This window comes from Haplochromis burtoni, unplaced genomic scaffold (assembly GCF_018398535.1).
Source record: "Haplochromis burtoni strain Fernald_Lab_line unplaced genomic scaffold, NCSU_Asbu1 Contig_155, whole genome shotgun sequence".
In the NCBI taxonomy this organism is placed as follows: Eukaryota; Metazoa; Chordata; class Actinopteri; order Cichliformes; family Cichlidae; genus Haplochromis; species Haplochromis burtoni.
In genome coordinates this window covers 609421-630095 of record NW_024582516.1, presented here as the reverse complement: position 1 = coordinate 630095, position 20675 = coordinate 609421, and the positions used below count along the sequence as shown (strand labels likewise).

The window sequence follows — 20675 nt, the reverse complement described above, 5'->3', positions numbered from 1 at the left end:
GGTTTTGCAGTAAAAATTGAACGGGTGCTTTAAAAAGCTGGGAGAAAAAAAAATGTTTGAAACTGCATGAGACAATGTTTGCTGAAGAGTGAACATCTCGCCCGTGTTTACAGAAAAACATGGGCGCAACACCACCTCCTCCCCTCAACAAACACTGGAAATAAATAACCTTTATTTAGACCCTCGTCTCTTTGGCGTCATTGTTGTTATTCTCAGAAAACATCTGGGAAGAATAATAGACCAGATTTTTTTTTTGTCCAAACAAATATATTTATTACAATAAATCGCATATGTTTTTATCAAAGCATTGTGTTGCTCTTCAGATTTGTATGCTTGCATCACGTTGAAATATTACAACAGCCTGATTTATATCACAACAATCATGACAGCTGTTGTAATGCAACACCAGCTTCAAAGCTCAGGAATATACAATGATCTCTTGGCTTACTTTCCTGCTTTAAACAGATGGGGTGAAACTGACAGGGATCGACAAATGTTTCTTAATTTTGATGCCTTCAGGATATAAAATTCTGCCTCATTCCAAGAAGTTGAAATAGAAATCTGAGATCAGTTCATGTGCTGCAAACAATATGAAGCAGAAAGAGTTGCAGAAATAAACAAATTACAAATAACTGACACAAAAAACTTACTGCTCTTGTAATTTACAGCCAAAGTTTGTAGATTTTCCTGTTTTATAACAAAAGTCATAATTAGGGTGGCAAACCAGAGGTTCGGGGTCCAGAAGCAGCCCACAGAAAGAAAGGCTTTGGAAAACGTGAAGGAGGGTTTTACAACTTTTCCTACTGATAAAGACCTCATCATTGGCCACTCATACTAAACAAAAGTAATTTAGTAAAGAGAAAAGTTCCTGTTTTAATACCAACTTTTTCCTGTAGCTTAATAAATTGATTCAAAATATTAAATGTCAAAGAGCCATGCTGACAGATTGCTTTCATTAACTACAGTAACTTTTCTTAAAAATGCAGAAAACCTGAGACGTATGCTGAAATTCAGTTAAATAATTAGCAATATGAATTATTATCATATTAAAGATTGTATCTTTTAAAAATAGGAATGTATATTTTTATATTTTTATTCTCGACTCTTTTATATGACTTAATCCTACAGAATAAAACAGAATGAAATTGTAGGATAAGTTGCACAGTAAACCAAAAGGATCTGATGAATTTGAATTTTTTGGATTTTTCTATTTTTTCTTCTGAAGAGAACTACTTTCTTTTCTGGCCCATCTTTTGATTTCTCTTCCATTATTAGTTGGGAAGAACTAATTTGGAAAGTGAAGCTGTTCGCGGAGCATGAATTTCAACAAGTAAAACACCAGAAGAGCTAAATGAATAAATGAAAACACAAAGGATACTGCAGAATGACCACTCGATAGCTTTCCTTATCAGCAGCTCAGCATCCATCACTTAGAACAACACAACAACGGGTACGACAGCTAGGAATAAACTAGACAGCCCTGCCGCAAAAGCATATCATATGGCGTAAATCCACAATACCCCACGGCTCAATGTAGGCACTAACATAACCCAGTATATGACAGATACTACTTAGCTCTCTGCTTTTGTAATGATCAGAGCTGATCAGAGTAAAGGTTTGAATGGGTGTCATTACCCTGTCTTACTTGGCTAGTTAAAAATCTACTTATGTGGTTAAAATCAGAATAAAGTTATATTAACAAATACAGCATGAAAACTGGTTTAGAGGATTAAACTGCTCCTGAAGAATTTCTTTTTTTTATTTTACTCATTTTTTACTAGAGTGAGATGGAGTTTGTTTTCATTATGAAGGACATTTTCATTCACTATATTTACTCTAATGCCTCGCGATTGTTTTTTTTTCCTTTCTTCTTTTTTTAAACCTAGAATTAGAAGGCTGGAGTTTAGGACGCAGATACAAATGACACAAATCTCGCTCATTTCTTGATATGTGTTATAAATAAATAAATAATCGCTTATTAAATGTCGTTTCCCATCACACGGTACTCACGGTATCCATGGCAACTCTATACTTCCTGTTTCTGGGTGACGTACCGATGAGCCTCACACTTCCGTAATCAGCATACATAAGCGTGTTGAACAATTCAAAATACATAAAAGTAAACTCCATTATGAGGAAGAAGCGAATCAGAGCTGACAACATCAACCCTGTGGGGTCTGAATGGATCCTTTACTACACTGACACAGCAAGGCAATTAGCATATTTTGCTTTATTATTATTGATTGTATGTTTTGCAAAAGACGGAGCCTTGCCCTGTCATTGCATCAAATCATCAAAAGCTGCAATAACCATGAACCAAGATGCACAATTGTCACGGTCCTTCAACATAAAGCGCACGACTTGTACTTTCTGCCGAGAAAGTAAAAGCTCTGCTTCGCGTGACGTAACGTAAAGGCGAGCCCGTGTTTTTCCGTAGAGCTGGAGACATTCACTTTATGCAAGCCTCCACCTGACCTGACGCCTGTGCACCGCTCAGGTAAGACAGAGTTATTTACTTTAATAAACGAAACGAAAAGAGCACCGAATGAGCACCTATCTGAAAGTGGAAGATGGCATGCGTTTATTTGGCAAAGTTTTTTTTTTTTTGGTTTTGTTTTGTTTATTCAATTTTTAGATAACAAAACAAAAGATTATTTTCTACGGTTTGATCTTCTTTTCTTCTCGTTGGTTTAACCGTCCGTTGTCTTAGATGAGAGTTTACTGTGATTTTTCTTTAATAATATTCTGGAATCCCGTCTTTGGATATATTTCAAATATTTGCATTCTTGTTACATAGCACTGAGAAGAAGCAGCACCTGAGTCCCACAGGAATTTGTTACGTGACACCAGAAGAACAGGTGTAACAGGTGAACAGGTGCGACAAACAACCTGTTTGCTTTCCGAAACTAAAACACCGAGCAGCAGAGATTTTCTCATGTAAAATAAAGTAAAACAATGCAAACAATTACAAAAAAGCAAGTATACATGGTGTCTACCATTGAAAGTTAAATTCTTTTTACAAAACAATCATGTTTAAAACATTCACTTAACTTTGAAAGCTTTTAAACTACTAAAAACAGCCATGCTGTTTTGTGTTAAAACAATACCCTGAACCTGACATTGGCTGGACTCTAACTAATACTACTTTCTGTTTTTAAACCACATTAAGTCAGGGTAACATTCAACCCTGACTCGTACATGACACATCCCTGCTTTATTTAAGCAAACCCAGTTCTTGTAAAAATCAAGCACACATACTAGTAGAATACTGCCTCCATGTGGTTGAAATTTTCATTAAACTTGAGAGATTATTAGGCTCTTTGGCCTAGATTGAGTGGAGTGAAGCTGCCACTCCTCCACATTGGAAAGAAGTCAGCTCAGGGGGATATTGAGAAGTTCAATGCTGAACCCTTTTGTGGTGATCTTCATGATGGTGTAATTTACAGCCCACAGCACATTTAAACAGACAAACATTTTTACATTCCAGATCTAAAAAAACAACAACAACACAGTTTCAAAATAAATGAAAGCTGAAAAGTGTGTTATGTCGTGTTAGCTAATTATTGTGGAAAGTAAAATCACAGTGATTTAGTGATCGACAACATGGGTTCAGTATTTTCAAACTGATTCATCCCGTAAATCACAAGACACTGTGCTCGCCTGCATAAGCTCCCTTTGTAGGATAAAATTATTGGTAGTAAATGCCAGCCATTTAAGCCAAAACCAATTACCAATAAGAATAATTATCATAAGAATATGCTTTAAAACATGTCAGCTAGTGCAGCTGTTTACATCATGAGAGTTTTCAATAATAGGTGTAGATTGTACCACCTGTTAGCTAGCTGTGTACACAAAGGTTTTATAATCTAGGGTCAATAGTTTTGGTCAAGTGTTCACATATATCTCTTCGTCTGTTGCTTTATATCTTATAAACCTGGGGCCCGGCTGTTTGCTGCCTGTATCAGTGTTATTCAATCAGTACTCTTGTGAACATACAGTGCTGTGAAAAAAGTATCTGGCCCCTTCCTGATTTCTTAACTTTGCACATTTGTCACACTTAAATGTTTCACAGCAAGTAAAGTTTATTATTAACTAAAGATAACTTGATTAAATACAAAATGCATTATCCAGACATGATTACTGCCAGAGCAGTTGAATCACGAAATTACTTGAATAGAATCAGTTAAAAGATCTCGAAAAGCAACACGTCATGGCTCGATCTAGAGCAACTCAACGGAAGATGAGAAACAAAGTCATTGACATGCCATCATCAGTCTGCAAAGGGTTACAATGCCACATTGAGACCATTATCCACAAATGAGGAAAACTTGGAACACTGGTGAATCTTCCCAGGTTAAATTAGTCCAAGATCACTGACTCACCCAGGAGCTCACAAAAGAACCCAGGACAACATCTAAAGAACTCCAGGCCTCACTTGCCTCAGATAAGGTCAATGTTGCTGATACAGTTACAAAAAAAAAGTCTGGACAAAAATAGCATCCATGAGAGACTTCCAAGGCAAAAATTACTGCTGAACAAAAAAGAACACATTTACCCCCCAAAAAACCCATCATGATTCCCAAAACCTTTAGGAAAATATTCTGTCCACTGACAAGACAAAAAAATGAACTTTTTGGAAGTCTTGTGCCTTGTTATGTCAGATCTAAAACTAACAAAGCTTTTTATAAAAAGAAGATCATACTAACATTCTAACCCAATTCTGCTCTCTAGCAGAAAATCCCGAAGGATAATGTCTGACCATCAGTTTGTGCCCTGACGCTCAAAAACACTTGGGTTATACTTAAGACAATGATCTGAAACAAACCAGCAAGTCCACCTCTGAATGGCTCAAAAATATAAAGAAATAAATAAATGAAGGTTTTGGAATGGGCTACTTAAAATCTGACTGAGATGCTTTGGCATGACCCTAAACAGGGCTGTTTGCGCTCAAAACTCTCCAGCGTGGCTGAATATAAAAAATTCTGCAAAGAAGAGTGGGCCAAAATCCTTCCAAAGTGTATGAGAGACTCATTGCCAGTTATCACAAACACTTGATATGCAGTTCTTGCTGCCAAGGGTGACACAATCCGTTCTTAGGTTAGTGTTAGAGAGCTATCTCTGGGATGCTGGTGTGATAACTCCCTCAGGACAAGGACTCCGATCAGAGAGTGGGGCCCAGAGAGTGCTTTCCAGATATACTTTAATGAACATTAACTGATTCAACAGCAGGCCAGTAGTACAGCAATTGGCATACTCAGTGAGAGTATGTGAGTGGTTCTAAATAACAAGAAAACAGGGAGAAAATTACTTTTTAACATAGAGCCAGATAGATCTGAACATTTTTTTTCCCTTAATAAATTAATTTACCATTTAAAAAATGGATTTCGGTATTTCCTGCAAATACTGCACTGTACAGCCTGCTGTATTAAACTGCCAGTGGACAAAATGGATGAGCTGTAGGTGCAACTCTTGTGTAACATACCTTATCATATCCTAAAGGAACCATGTCTGCTGTCTACCTTCTCCTCCTGCTGGTCCCCACAATCTCGGCTCAGACTTTTCGCTTTGGTGCCTGCCCTACTCCGAAGGTGCAGTCTAACTTCAGCCTTCAGCTGGTGAGCACAAACAGTATTCTGTATACATACATACAAAGTAAGCAAAGAGCTGTACAGAAATGATGGCTCATCTTTATTTACAGTACCTGGATAAGTGGTATGAGATTGAGAAGCTGCCTGCTTCTTTTGCCAGAGGACAGTGCATTGAAGCGAATTATTCCGTAAGGAAAGATGGGACTATCCGAGTGTTGAACTCTCAGGTTTTGTAAGTAGTAAGCAACTTGTGGTTTGCTAAAGGAAAACACCATTTTAATTGTAACAGGTGATAACATAGCAATTGATTTTCATTATGTTTTTGCACGGACGACCAGTCCAGCCACTACACTTCTCCAGCCCGAACGACATTCCGATGTCATTGCTGTATATCCTGGTGGTGTGGATCAGTGAATCGATGTTTTATTATTGCACCTGTGTATTTGCTGTATCAATATGTACATCACTGAAAAAACAAACAAAGACAAAAAAACCTTTCACCAAACAAACCTCAATATTGGCAACAATGACGGGTATTTTTTTTCCCTGCAAGGTGCAGTTCAGGGTGTGGATTTAACGTGTACACTAGGCACCTTTCTTCTTATGTATTGTACGAGGAGAATGAAAACAAACCTGAGTGACATGATTAACATCTTGACCCTGAACTGTTGACTGAAGGCTCGGTGGCGGCACACCTCATGTGGCGTTTGCTGTAATGACACAGGGTGCTTGCTCGTGCTGAACAGAAGTTTGCACAAAGGAAAGAGATTTTGTCTAATTTGCTGTAATTGATTGTGGTAACAAGTAATTTGCTTGATAAACTCATACAGTATCTGTGTGTCTCAGGGGTGGTAAAAGGGAGTTTATAGAAGGGACAGCTGTGGTTCCAGACCGACAAGAACCAGCTAAGCTTGGAGTTTCCTTCTCATATTGTAAGTATTTTGTTATCATCCCATTTAAATCATAAAGTACTCTATCATCATTAAAGGGCAAAAAAAGTACATAACTTATGGCATTTTTATTGGACCGCATTAAAAATGACCATAAAATCATTCTCTGTAGCGTTGGTAGAGATAGATTGTGGTTCTTTAGTGTAGTAGCTTAAATATTCACCTTGCAAGCAAAAGATTTGTGGTTTAATTCTAGGAGGGTTTGGGGGTGTGTCAGGATGAACAACTGGTGTAAAAACCTGCCAAATGAGACATGTGGAACCAGCTGCTGTGGGAGCCCTTTGTGAATAAGGGAACAGCTGGAAGTAGTTTCAGTGCCAGTGACCTCTCAGAAACAATTTGGTGCCCCTTATTTAGGGCTTTGAGAATGCCAGCAACCAAGAGATGGCAATATCACGCCAAAAACTGAATATTAAAGATGGAGGGAGTAATCAAATGTAGTGGTATACCATTTCACAACTTCAAGTTTAGCTGGCAAATTCATGTTTAAAAAAAAAAAACAAAAACAAAAAACTAAGAAACTCAGTCACCTTTTGGATCGGATGATAGCGCAGATCTGCAATTTGCAGCCAAGGTGCTAAGTGTCATCCATAACACTTCACACTAGGACACACACCACTTTAGTGCAAGCTGGAGATCATTAGTCAACAAGTCAGCAGGATAACAAATTCAAATTGGAGACATGATCCTGAGATGACCAAAGGTGTCACTGTATGCTCTGTTTGACATCTAAATGCAGCAAAGGGGCAATGTGGACCAAGATCTCACTGCAGCTGTATGGATCATTAGACCTCATATATAGTGGCTTTGTCATTTTACTTTTTAAGGCTTTGTATTTGGAGTAATGTATATCATGTTGCATCAATTCTGCTTTACAAATCTAAATCATTTGCAAACTCACCCATATAAAAGTTTGCTATTGTCTGTATTTTATCTTTCTGTGGCTGTGCTTTCTGTTACCAGTTACACCCTATGGCCCATACTGGGTGCTGGAGACAAACTACACCAACTACACCATTGTGTACTCCTGCACAGACATTCTGCGCATATTCCACGTTTACTACGCCTGGATTCTCGCACGGTCACCCTCCCTGCCTCCAGAGACGGTGCATTACGCCAAGCAGTTGCTAACTGATAAAGGAATCGATATTTCCAAGATGACTCCCACATATCAGAGCTGTGGAAATATTTAGGAACTGACAGAGAGGTTCATTCATTAAAGGGTTTTTCTGTTTGTAGAACTAATTATTTATCCTACCAGCCATGAAATCATAGTACATCTGTTACATTGTTGTTTCTTTTTATTTCATCATTGTTTTAATCATTTTAATTTTGTCATTTGATTACAAAGTGAATGGATTAAAGTAATATTTTGAGATAAAATTCATTTGATAATTAAAACATTTATATAGTACATATTCTTGCAAAGAATTAAACACTACATCTGTAAAAAAGTGATTGGTTTGGATAGTAATTAGTCAACAAAAATAGCAACATCCTTTTTATATTCTATCTATAGTGCATCTTTTATTATTTACAACAATGAGCAAATCATGCTGTTCTTGGTGATGGAGCGAAAAAGAAACTGTGGATCTGTTCTACTTAGATTAGAGCTGTTTTTTTTTCTTTTCATTTGAACTGGAAATAATCTATTGAACATGCAGTCCTGTCTCACAGTGATGCAATAAATGATTCTATGTGCAACTTTAAATACTGATGAAATTAATCAGAATTCACTGATGAGTGGGTGACAACATCAACACTGTGCAGTGAAACAGAAGGTGAGAAACTAAGTGTACTCCTACTGTGACTTTCTGTACTCTTACAGGGTCTTCTCAGGAGTGGACATTGCAGCAAATTCACTCCAAAGCCAGACTGTGCATTGCTCAGAGAAACTGCAAAAAACCCAAGAGCTACTCTTCAAATTCTACAGGCCTCATTTAGCGTTACGGTCCTGGGTCGGTGACCCGGTGTTTTGAGTTTTTGGTTTCCTGTCCTGTTTCTGTGTCCCTTCCTGTGTTCCACACGTCCGTTTTATTTTGATAGCTCTGTCCTATCTGGAGTGTGTCTATTTTTGGTTTTCCTCATCTCGTTTTTTGTCTGATTAGTCCCAGCTGTGTTTCCACCTGTTTCCTATCTCCTCGTTTTCCATCCTGTGTATTTTAGTTCTCAGTCTTTACCCGCTGTGCTGTGTGTTTTGTCGGCCAGCCTGTCTGTTTAGTTTTCAGATTAGTTATGGTATTCAGCAATAAAGTCTCTGAGAGTCGGCACTTTGGGTCCTATCTTGCCTGCACGCAACCCTCATATGTTAAATGTTAATGTTCATGACAGAAAAAAAAAAAAAGACTGAACTAATAGGACTTTTTGGGAATGGGTGCTAGGAGAAAGCCTCTTCTCTTTAAAAACAACATGGCAGCATGGCTTAGGCTTGCAAAGTTGGATCTGTACAAAGCTCAAGACTCCTGAACAATGTCGTTTGGACACACAAGACCGTAATGAAGATGTTTGGTCCTAAACCCACAGCTCCACATTTTTTATTTATTTATTTTAATATTTTTATTGAGAGACAAGTGTACATTAGTTTACAATGACAATACCATCTGTTCCCCTCACATATTTGTTAGTTTTTCTTACATGAACAGATACAATAGTACACACACACGCGCGCTTAAATAACCTAAGAAGAAACCCAAAACAAACACACAGCTCCACATTTGGAGAAAACCAAATACAAGATATCAGCACAAACACCTTATACAAACTGCAAAGCAAACTGGTGATGGAGGGATGATGATTTGAGTGGGCTCAAACTCTGCACAAGCAACTGATAAAATCAAATGGAAAATAATTACTCAAGGCATTACTGCCAAAGATACAAGTGACTGAATCGCAAGATGAAGTTTTCACATGACTCAGTGACTCATGGGCAGTGTTGGTCAAGTTACTTGAAAAAAGTAATCAGTAACTAATTACTGATTATTTCCCCAAAAAAGTAATCCCGTTACTTTACTGATTACTTATTTTCAAAAGTAATTAATTACTTAGTTACTTTTTAAAAACACGATTTACAACCTGAATAGGTGATAAAGCGATAGATCTTTCAGCCCAATTCTACTTTTTCTGCATAATCCATCATACAAAATGTAATCAAATGGAAAAGTCTCTTTTTAAAACTTGTTTTATTAGTTTTAATCTTTTAACTTTATGCATCAAGCAAAAATTTAATTATATGCAACATTCTCTGACTTGAAGAAATTAGTTTAACATTTAAACCTATTTTCTGCACATTCCAGCACATAAAATAAAATATTTTGTGTGTTACACTCACTCTTTCAAATAGATGCAAGTAAAACACAGCAGAAAATAAATAAAGTCAAAGACTAGCGGTCCTGTTGCTCTATTTTCACCTGTAAAGCAGGAGTTGGGTAGGCGGAGGTTTACCCTGGTGCAGGTGTGCCGCAGCGGTCAGTGGAAGAATCCGCGAGTTTCTCTGTGAATTTCCCATTACGTCGTTGCGCACTCGGTGCTTGTTTAGGGGTTTTTTTTCTGTAAAAAGAAGTTTTCTTCCCACGCACAACGGACACTAATGTTTTTGTCACTTTTTATGGAATCAAACTCAAAGTAAGGTCAGTACTTCCACGCTTTAAACGCTGCACGCTCATACTCTCTCTGCACTCGATATATGATCCATTGTTGATCTGCACACAGCTGTTGTCACGAACGTCGCACTCGCTTACGTCACTGTCATGAGACATTCCTGCAAAAAAATGCTGGCATGTGATCCATGCATCACAGTTAGTGATGTAATGTGAATTCTCTCTTGCATTTTTCCATAGACTGTTTATGAAAGGTTTGACCAAAGAGCTCACTCACTCAGCTCAGACCTCTATTAGATATCCGAGTGCCTTTATTGTAATCTCGGGCGACTTCAACCATGTATCACTGGACAATACACTACCAACATTCAGACAATATGTGGACTGTCCCACCAGGGGAGAAAAAATTCTAGACCTACTGTATGCTAATGTCAAGGATGCATACAGCTCCTCCTCCCTCCCCCCACTTGGTAGGTCAGATCATAACCTGATTCACCTCACCCCCCGCTATGTGCCAATTGTGAGGAGGGAACCTGTGACCACAGGATGTTAGGAGGTGGTCAGAGGAGGCCTTAGCGGAACTACAGGGCTGTTTCGAGGTGACCAACTGGGAAACACTCTGTGAGCCTCACGCCGAGGACATCAATGGGCTTACTGAGTGTATCACAGACTACATAACTTTCTGCACCGACTCCATTGTTCCAGCTCAGACTGTTCATTGTTACCCAAATAACAAGCCGTGGGTGACTAAGGACATCAAAGCCCTCCTCAACAACAAGAAGAGGGCTTTCAGAGGGGGCAATAAAGAGGAGGTGTCATGGTCCTGAGTCTGAGGACTCTGTGTTTTGTGTTTCTTTATATTATTCTTTGTTCTCGGTTATTCTGTTTTGTCTTTTGTTTAGGTTTGCTATGTGTTAGTGTTTTTGTTTCATGCCTGCCTGTGTTCTCTCTGTCTGTCCATGGTGTTATTGTGTCTGCTCATGAGTCTGCCTGTCAAGTTCAGTGTCCTGTCTGGTTCTCTGTGTCTGTTAGTTTCCTGTTTTATTCTGAAAGTTCATGTCTCATGTCAGTGTGTTCAGTTTTACCTCTCCCCTGTCTCGTTAGCCTAATTGCTCCCAGCTGTGTCTCCTTCCTGTGGCCCATTCCCTGATTACTCCCCGTGTATTTAACCCTGTGTTTTCTTGTGCTCTCTGTCGTGTCGTCTGTCTAATGAGTTGAATCTGTTTTTCAATAGATTCGACACCACAGTGTCTGCTCCCACCCCCACAACCTCACCTGTAGTCAGCCTGGAATCCAGAGCCACACCACTGTGCCAGCCTCTCTCTTCACATGGCGCTGTTGCCTCCTGTGAGATTCCTGACACCCCTCCCCCACCCATCACCTTCACTCAATACCAGGTTGAGATGCAAATGAGGAGACTCCACTCAGGCAAGTCTGCTGGACCAGACAGAGTGAGTCCCCTCGTCCTCAAGACCTGTGACTCCCAGCTGTGTGGAGTCTTTCATAAACTGTGTAGGAGCCATATGAGTTGTTCCTTTTTGACTAAGTGGGTTGGTTTAAATGGACTCACTGTATTGGTGCACGGGTGTGGGGAGACCACATAAACGAGGCGGCTAGCTAGGAAGAAGGAGGTCGGTCGGTTTGCAGAGTGAAGGAGGAAGTCCGTGGGGATCAAGGACGCATCTGTCCACTAAGTTAACTGGTGTGTTTTGTGATTTGTCTTTTGGTTGTTTGGTGTGTGAGTGAGGTAAGTAGGAGAGTCGGCTGAAGGCCTGTACAGGTCCGGTAACGGTCTCCTGCAGACTTCTTCTCATAGACCAGGGTTGGCACCGATGGAGAGCGGGAGGAGTGAGTGGAATAGTATGGATGGTAGTGAAGAGGAAGAGATTGGCGGGCAGGGTGACGAGAATGAGTGGGAAAGGGGAGGAAGAGGCGCAGAGCTGGTGAAAGGAAGAGGAAAAAGAGAAGTGAGGGTAGTACGGAAGGGACTGACAGTGAAGGTAATGAAGAAGGAACGACTCAGAGTATGAATGTCATTGTCAGGTTTGAGGCAGAGGGTGTGAAGAAAATAGATCCACTTAAGCTGACAAGAGCACTTAAGGCACAAGTTGGGGAAATCAAGTATGCTAAGATACTCAGGGATGGCAATTTACTGGTGGGTTGTAACACGGAAGTGCAGGTGGAAAGAGCTAGGAAACTTGTGGGGGTGTGCAAAGCCAAAGTGAAGAATACTGCAAGAGTAGGGGAAAGGAGCACTAGTGGAAATAAAGGAGTTATTGTGGGTGTGCCATTGAATGTAAATATGAAAGAACTGATGGAGAATTTAACACTGAGAAATGGGGAAGTTAAAGGAGCAAGGAGAATGACGAGAGGTCCGGAGAAAGTAGAAACAGAAACTGTGGTGGTGGAATTTGACACGAAAGAGGTGCCAAAAGAGGTCTTTTTTGGATTAATAAGGTTCAGTGTGCGGGAGTTTGTGCCTAAACCAATGAGGTGTTTCAATTGCCAAGAATTTGGACATGTTTCCAAAGTGTGTAAAGGGAAGAGGAGATGTGCTCGATGTTCTGGTGATCATGAATGTGGGAAGTGTGGTGTGGGAGTAAAACCTAAATGCTGTACTTGTGGAGAGGAGCACAGTGTTGCTTTTTGGGGATCTGAAGTGTTGAGGCAGCAGACAGTCGTTCAAAAAACCAGGGTACTGCAGAGAGTGTCATATGCAGAGGCATGTAACATGGTGGAGCGAGAGAGACAGATTGGGGAAACACTGGGTGGAGGAGAAACACGTAATGGTGAAGGTTATGGCAATGGTTGAAAGGAAAATAGAAGAAGAGAGGAAGAAGATGGTGACATTTGTTGCGGGGGTAATAAATGCAACTTCAGATGTGAAGTCCAAGACAGAGGATCCAGATTATTGTGAAGGCGGCATGTCATAGTTTGGACATGAAGAATATCAGGTGGGAGGATATAAGAGGTGAACTACTTAGTCAGGCAAGTCAAGAGGGATAATGTGGTGGTTAGTTCTTATAACCATATTACTCTTACAGTGGAATGCCAGGAGTCTCTTGTCAAATGGTCAAGATTTTAAGCAGTTTATTTACGCACAGGTGGAAAAACCTGACCTAATTTGTATTCAGGAAACATGGTTGAAGCCTTTTTTGGATTTTAGAGTGTATGGGTATGTTGCTGTTAGATGTGATAGGGAAGAAGGGTCTGGTGGTGGGTGTCTTACGTTGATTAAGGAAGGTATTCTGTACAAGATAGGAGACAGGGAAGGGGTTTTGGAGTATGTAGTGATACAGGTTTGGATGGGAGGGAAGGTGATTATGGTTGTAAATTTTTATAATCCTTGTAAAAAGTTAGACTTGACTTTTGCTTCTAGTTCTTTGGCGCCATTATGTGAATGGCGAGTAAACAATAAGTCGTTTGGTAGTGATCATTATCTGGTTGTGAGTAAGATAAGGTTTGGTCTCATACACCTGAAATGTTAGGGGGGAAGTGGGTGTTTGGGAAGGTGAATTGGGGGAAGTTTAGTAGGGTTTGTGAAAGGAAGCTTTTACAAGTTCAAAGTCATTTGAGTGTCGAAATTATGACTGGTAAAATCAGTCAATGTATTTTAAGCACTGCTGGGGAGGCTATTCCAAAGACAACAGGGAAAGCTAGAAGGAGAGACGTCCCATGGTGAAATGATGAATATCAGTTAGTAGTTAGAGAATGAAATAGAGCCTTTAAGTTGGTCAAACGCTCTCATAATTTTCAACACTTGACTACAAAAGAGCACAAGCAAGAGTTAGAAGTACAATAAGAAGAACTAAGAGAACTACTGGAGAGTTTCTGTAGATACAATTGGTAGTAATACTCAAATAGGGGAAGTGTGGGGGATGATCAGGAAAGGGGAGAAGAGACTGAGAGTTATCCAAGTTCTTGAATAAGAATATCGAGTAGCTGTTACTGATGGGGAAAAAGCGATTTATTGGCAAGTACTTTTGTGGATGATGCATAGTGGGAGAAATTTATCAGAGGAAAGTAAACGAGGACGTGAGAGAACTAAAGAAAGATATCTTGAGCTTTAGGGAGGAAGGACAGTACTGCGGATGTAGTGGGTTTTCAGTTCCCCAATAGAGAAGGGACAAGAGCTCTGGGCAGAACTAGGAACAGTGCTCCAGGGAAGAATGAGATCTGTTATGTTATGCTGAAACATCTAATTTCAATTCAATTTTATTTATATAGCGCCAAATCACAACAAAAGTCGCCTCAAGGCGCTTCATAGATACAGAGAAAAACCCAACAATCATATGACCCCCTATGAGCAAGCACTTTGGTGACAGTGGGAAGGAAAAACTCCCTTTTAACAGGAAGAAACCTAAATCTAAGTGATGCAGCGTTAAATATATTGCTAATGTTGTTTAATAAGGTATGGACAGTAAGTGCGTCTCCCACGTCATGGAAAGAAGCGCTAATTGTACCAATAAAGAAACCAGGGAAAGACAATAGCGATCCTGGAAACTATAGGCCCATTGCTCAGACTTCCAATATGTGTAAACTAATGGAAAGGATGGTGAATGTGAGATTGGTTCACTTTTTGGAGTCAAGAAATGTCTTAGCACCCTATCAGAGTGATTTTCGTAGAGGAAGAGGGCCGATGGATCCTGTCTTATGTCTGGAAGATGATATCAGGAAAGCGCAAGTTAATAAAGAGGTGGTGGTTGCTGTCTTTGATGTGGTTGCTGTCTTTGATGTAGTGAGGGGGAAGAATGTTGACCATCTCGTCTGGAAACTTCAAGAGGGGATAGGTAAAGTGGAAAAGTGGGGTGTAGACTGGGGTTTTAAATTTTCTGTTGAGAAAACTAAAGTAATGTTTTTCACAAATAAGAAAATTGGGGGTAATGAATTGTTGTACTTGTATGGGAAAGAGTTAGAAAGGGTGGATTGTTTTGGTTTTTGGGTGTGGTTTTTGACAAGAGATTGACTTGGAAACATCACGTAGAGCACGTTGTGGGGAATAGTAAAAAGGTTCTTAATATTTTGAGGTGTTTAGCGGGACTAATTTTGCTGCACTTAAGAGTATTTATCTCACGTTGATTCGATCAAGATTGGATTATGGGTGTGTGGTATATGGATCAGCGGCTAAGACTTCCTTGAAGAAGCTGGATGTAATTGAAGCTCGAGCGCTGAGACTCTGCTTAGGGGCAGTTAAAACAACGCCAATATGTGCTCTACAAGTGGAATCAGGAGAAATGCCGCTGTGTATTAGAAGGCAACAGCTGTTGGTTAATTATTGGATAAATTTGAAAGGTCATGCCGAAACCCATCCTGTTAAGAAAGTGTTAGGGGCTTGTTGGGAAAGAGGGAAGGTTTTTAAAAATAGTTTTGGGTGGGTTGGAGATGATAGTGCGAGAGATCAGTATAGAATAGTGATTGTGAAACCACAAGATCTGGTGTGGCAACATGTGGTATGCAAAACACCCAAAAGGAAACACAGACCCGAACAAAGGAAAGATTTCTGACATTTTTACTGGAAAATAGGTTCACGAAAACAAGACCCACATAACTACAATGTGTCATAACTATTACATCTTAATAGGGAACAAGTGAAGCAAAAATGTTGCAAATCAACATTCATAACTTTGTAATATAACTTCTGGTCCCTGTGATCTCAGCTCAGACGCATTAATGGACTCCCTTTCCTACTACTTCACAGTTGAATTAATAGTACTCTATTTGTGTTTCTCAGGAGTGATGATACGTGGTCCATAAAAGGTATAGCCAAAGTTGTGGATCCCAGCAAAACTTGAGTCAACTTCTCACCTTGTATGTAGTTTTCTTATCACCCCTCTTTACAGCTGTAAATATACTGCTTTTGGCACCTTTTCATTTCTTCTTGCTAATTGTCCTTTTTTTGGTCATTATTACTCTTTTTGTTTTTCTTCTTCGTTTCCTAAGGATAATTAGGCTTTTAAGATCATTACAAACTGATGAAAAAAGACAACAAAACAACTAAAACAATATTTTGCCTCACTTATAGGACCTTTGTTTACCTTGTAACCATTCAATAAGCTTTTCTGAACTCATCTTGATTGAAGGCACACACAACAATAACAACATCAGTTAACATGTAATGCAGTAGTTTGTAATGTTTGTAATGTCACTGATATTAAGGGATCTGTCACAGCCTTGTATCATTTATGTATATATATATGTGTGTGTGTGTGTGTGTGTATGTAGCATATGCATTATGCTGGTATTTGCCAATGTATTTTGAGACTAGGTTCAAGTCTGACTTTGGAGGAACAATTCGTACATGGAAAATCAGAACTGTATCATGAGATCTAGAGATCAACAAAAGTCACACCCTTTGGCTGCACCTAGAAATTCTTTTTATGAAAGGTTTTAAACAGAATCAGTGAGAGAGGGCGGCCTTAGCAGAGTTCATTGCCCTGGGGTAACATGACTGTCTTGTTGTTAGCTGTGAACTAGTTCTGTTGTTTAGGGCTGAACAGCCCAGTTAGTAGACATTTGAGGTTGTGCTGAAAAGAATTGCACAAAGAATTACACAGTTTTTACTGTTGAACTGTAAAAACTGTGCCATGAACAAAACTTGTGGTTGTACAGTGACTGAATTTCCAATAACAAGGGGCCCGATAACCCAAACTCCCAAAACACGTTTCACAAAAACAAAAATTCTTTCTTTTAGTAGATTTCCATGCACCCTTGAGCATCCTCAAGAGGCTCAAGAGCTGGTTTAGTGTTCTGCAACCAAGATGAATCAGAATTTTTAAGGAATATGAGGAGAATTGGCCACAGAGATGGGCACATTTTAGTATATTAGCGTATATGTTCATGACATTGTCCCTGCCTTTTTTTTTTTTACACCTTAAATGAAATATGAGAAACTAATGATAGTGAAAGATGTCACCACAGTTTTCACTTATTTGATCAATATTTCAATAAATGATTAAGATACTTAAATTTTGGGAAGGAGCTGATAAACTATAAAATATATTGTTGTAAAACATCACCATATACTTTGAGTTCCATCAGCATCTAAAAATAAAGCATCCTGACAGTGTTACTGTTCCTCAAATCAAAGTGCAGTGACGTAGATATGGAAAATTTCCAAGTTCCTTTTGGAAATTCTTTTAGACATTGTCGTTGTGTTAAAGGACATTGACAAAGGGAGAGCTGTTAAGGTGGCAGATGATTGCTAGCAGGCTCTATTTGACTAGGTAAAGCTCTAATGTATTTACTACCTTGCCATAAGTCAGTCACTGGTATCCTGCTCTCTCATTTGTAGGCGACTAAATTGCTGATCTCAAAGTTGAGGAAAGTTGCCTTGGGATCTGCTCACTTTGTGTTGCAAGTAATATTTCCGTCTGTAATCACTACCGAATGTCACTGATTTCGACTCACTGGGAATCGTTTCCTTTGTGGATGAAGTTTTAGTTGTTTAGTCAATATAAAGATGAAGCAAACGACATTAGAAAAGTCTTCAGTTAAGACATGAACTATTTTCTGAACATGAAAATGTCTGCTGTAATTATTTCATATTGTAATCTTATCTCCTGCTAAAAAAGGCTCAGGTGATGCAAGTTCTCTTATTCTAAGGTGAGGACAATATCTTAGGAAATTTTTCTAATAATTAAAAAAACCCGATAGAAAGGTTTTGTTTGTGTTCAGTTTATCCTTTTTCTTTATAAAAACAAAAAGGCGAATCAATTTATTCTGCAGTAGATATTGCCTTTTTAATCCTCAGTTTTATTTTGTAAAGCTGGCTCATGATCAATCAAATTTGTACAGCATGCTTCTCTTGATTGATCAGTGTGTGTTATCCAGTAAGTAAATATTGACTGTGTACCTAAACACAGATGTAAAAAAAAAAAAAGAAAAGTGTGTATACTGAAGCTATAATGAGCTCTAGGTGCAGCTCTTACACAACATAACTTTTGTAATCGAACAAAGAAAGCATGCCTGTTGTCTGTGATCTCAGTTCAACTTTGAAGGTGCAGCCCGGATCAAAACCTGTATGAACACAAATTAAAAAAACAAATTAAACAAAGCTGTTGTAAAGGCTCACCTTTCAGCACATTCACTTCACCAGATGCACCTTGTTTCTTTTCCTCACCTTTGATTGGGTGTGGTGCTTGGCCTTAATTGCACTCACCTGTCACTCGTTATATAAGGACTGCACTCACCTACCCCTCACTCTTTCTTCACTCCCACATGGGGCGGCAGCTGAGGTGAGTTTCTCTTTGAGTCTCCTGAGTTCATGTATCATTTTGAGTTACTTAAATCATACTTTATGTCCTTTTTAGAGAGAGCAGTCCATGTGTGTCTTTCTTTCCTTTACCCGTTATACAATAAAACGACAAAACCTGTAAATGATTGACTGCTTATTCTCATTCTAATCGGATGAGCCCATGATGATGACTACTGAAACCCTGAACCTTCCTTCCTCCAAAACATGGTCCTCCGAGCCGGAGTAGCGTTAGCGTCATGGATTCACAGCAGCCATTGACTGAAGATTTGAGACGTTCCGGTCGTGATAGTCGACCTCCTGCCCACCTGCAGCAGTATGACGTTCAGTATCCTGGAAGTAGAAGTGCTAGATGTGATACAGAGAGTCAAACAGAATGCCAGCACAGTGACAAAGACACACATGGGCTGCAGGATCCTGTCGGAGAGTCAGAAAGACAACCAGAGACATCCCCTGCTCCTTTACCCACCAATCAAGATGAGGTGATGAGGGAACTCCTGATGACAATGAGGGAGATTAGGCAATTCATGATTCAGTTATCTCCTCCCCATTCTCGCAGTTCCTCCAGATCTTCAATTCACACTGTCTCTGATGAAAGCAAATCCTCTGTTTGCGGTTTACAAGCCATTCCCCAAACACATCAGCAACATGAGCAGTTCCCAGTGATTGATCCAGCAACATGTCAATCACCCTCTCAGCCCCCCCAGGTTAGCCGTCACTCTGGTGCAGTTCTGGCTGCTAGCCCTCCTTTCCCTAATTCAACAATATTAGATGCTGCAGTTCCTTCAAGTGGTTTGCCTAGACCAGTTTTTCCTACACCAGATGAGACTCCTTTTAATTTCCTGGCCACACCACTGCAAGGTCCCCACCAGATTTCATGTGTTCAACCTGCTGTTCCTCTAGATGAAGACCCCGCTCAACCTCTCGTCTGCATTGCGGAACCAAGGCAGCACCCTCCTGTAAAGCAGCAACCAGCTACATCTGATGGTTTGCATGCACAAAAACCTTCGGTACCCATTACTGCTAGTTCTAGTCACCCTGTTAGCACTAGAACACATGTGTATAAACTTGAGGGTCCTTCTTTCCCAGACCTTACCAGAGAAGATGAAATCCAGTATAGGCTGTTACGAATGGCCCTTACTAACCTGCTTGACCCTCATGAGACGGAGCACTTTAAATATCATGTCCTCCTCGATCATCTGAAAGTAGACCAAGCTAAACGGTTAGCTATTTCCTTTTCCTATGCTCCTGACCCATACACTCAAGCCATCAAAGCTCTTGATGAGCGTTATGGGCAACCAAGACAGCTAGCATTGAAAGAGCTACGGAATATACTGGAGCTTCCTCCTATCAGAGCAGGTGATGGTCGGACTCTGGATAACTTTGCTCTTCGTGTGCAAGCTTTAGTTGGTTTGCTTAGCACTATGGGTGATCAAGGACGGACAGAACTAAATTGTGGCTCCCATGTCGATCGCCTACTTGAAAAGTTGCCCGCAGAGCATTCCAGTCGCTTCAAACGGCACATTTACAGGGAACAAGGAGATATGATGTATGACTTACCTTTGTTCTCATCCTGGTTGCAAATGGAATACAAGTGTCAACCAAGAAAGGACAGTGTCATGGTCCTGGGCCATGTTGGCCCAGTATTCTTAGTTTTCTTGTATGTTTGTATTTTGTTCCCTATTTAGGCCATGTTTCCTGAGTTGCCCTGTTGTGTTGTTCCCTGAGTGTTTTCCCTTCATGGCTTTTACCCCCTGTGTGCCCCTCTGTGTATCTGTGAGCCCTCGTCCCTCCTTGTTTCATTCCATGTTTCCTCAGCCCACTATGCCCGCGCTCTCTCTCTCTCCTCCTGTTTGCACCTGTGTACTTCCTGTTTTACTTTGACAGTCTCCCGTCAGTGTTGTTTACTCCTGCCATGTCATGTTATGTTTATCTGTGTCAGCTGTGTTCCCATGTGTGGCCACTTCCCCTGATCATCCCTCTTGTGTATTTAGTCTCTGTGTTTCATGTAGTCTGTGTCGCGTCGTCTGTGTTCTCACCCCCATGTTTTCACGATCAGTCTTTTGTGAGCATCTTCGTCTCAGAGTTCTCTTAGTTTGTCACAGTATTAGTTTTCCCAGTTTAGTTATAGTTCAGCCACGCTATCCCTGCTGTGTTTGTATTCCTGGTCTTCAGTCATATTAAAGGCTCGCTTTCTGTTAAACTCACTCCCGTCTACTCACTTGTGTACGCTCCTGGGTCCATTACACACACCACCGCACGGCCTGCCTCTGCAGACCGTGACAGTACG

The 20675-nt window shown here is 40.0% G+C and overlaps 2 protein-coding genes across 3 annotated transcripts; both read left to right on the top strand.

Annotated features, from left to right (window-relative positions):
- Nucleotides 1-1952: 1952 nt before the first annotated feature.
- Nucleotides 1953-8242, top strand: LOC102298548 (apolipoprotein D). Of its 2 annotated transcripts, XM_042224910.1 has the most exons (6): nucleotides 1953-2497; nucleotides 2798-2875; nucleotides 5500-5615; nucleotides 5699-5820; nucleotides 6435-6520; nucleotides 7502-8242. In XM_042224910.1, exons 3-6 carry the CDS (start codon nucleotides 5505-5507, stop codon nucleotides 7729-7731), a joined length of 549 nt encoding a protein of 182 aa, XP_042080844.1. In that variant the 5' UTR covers nucleotides 1953-2497; nucleotides 2798-2875; nucleotides 5500-5504; the 3' UTR covers nucleotides 7732-8242. The 2 variants fall into 2 exon arrangements, with proteins under 2 accessions (XP_042080844.1, XP_005932203.1); XM_005932141.3 differs by lacking the exon at nucleotides 2798-2875 and having other exon boundaries at nucleotides 1958-2497.
- Nucleotides 8243-17000: 8758 nt separating this feature from the next.
- On the top strand, nucleotides 17001-20074 carry LOC121815213. The gene is made up of 2 exons (XM_042224922.1): nucleotides 17001-18368; nucleotides 18444-20074. The coding sequence occupies exon 2, from the start codon at nucleotides 18625-18627 to the stop codon at nucleotides 20071-20073; it is 1449 nt and encodes a 482-aa protein (XP_042080856.1). The 5' UTR covers nucleotides 17001-18368; nucleotides 18444-18624; the 3' UTR covers nucleotide 20074.
- Nucleotides 20075-20675: the final 601 nt, after the last annotated feature.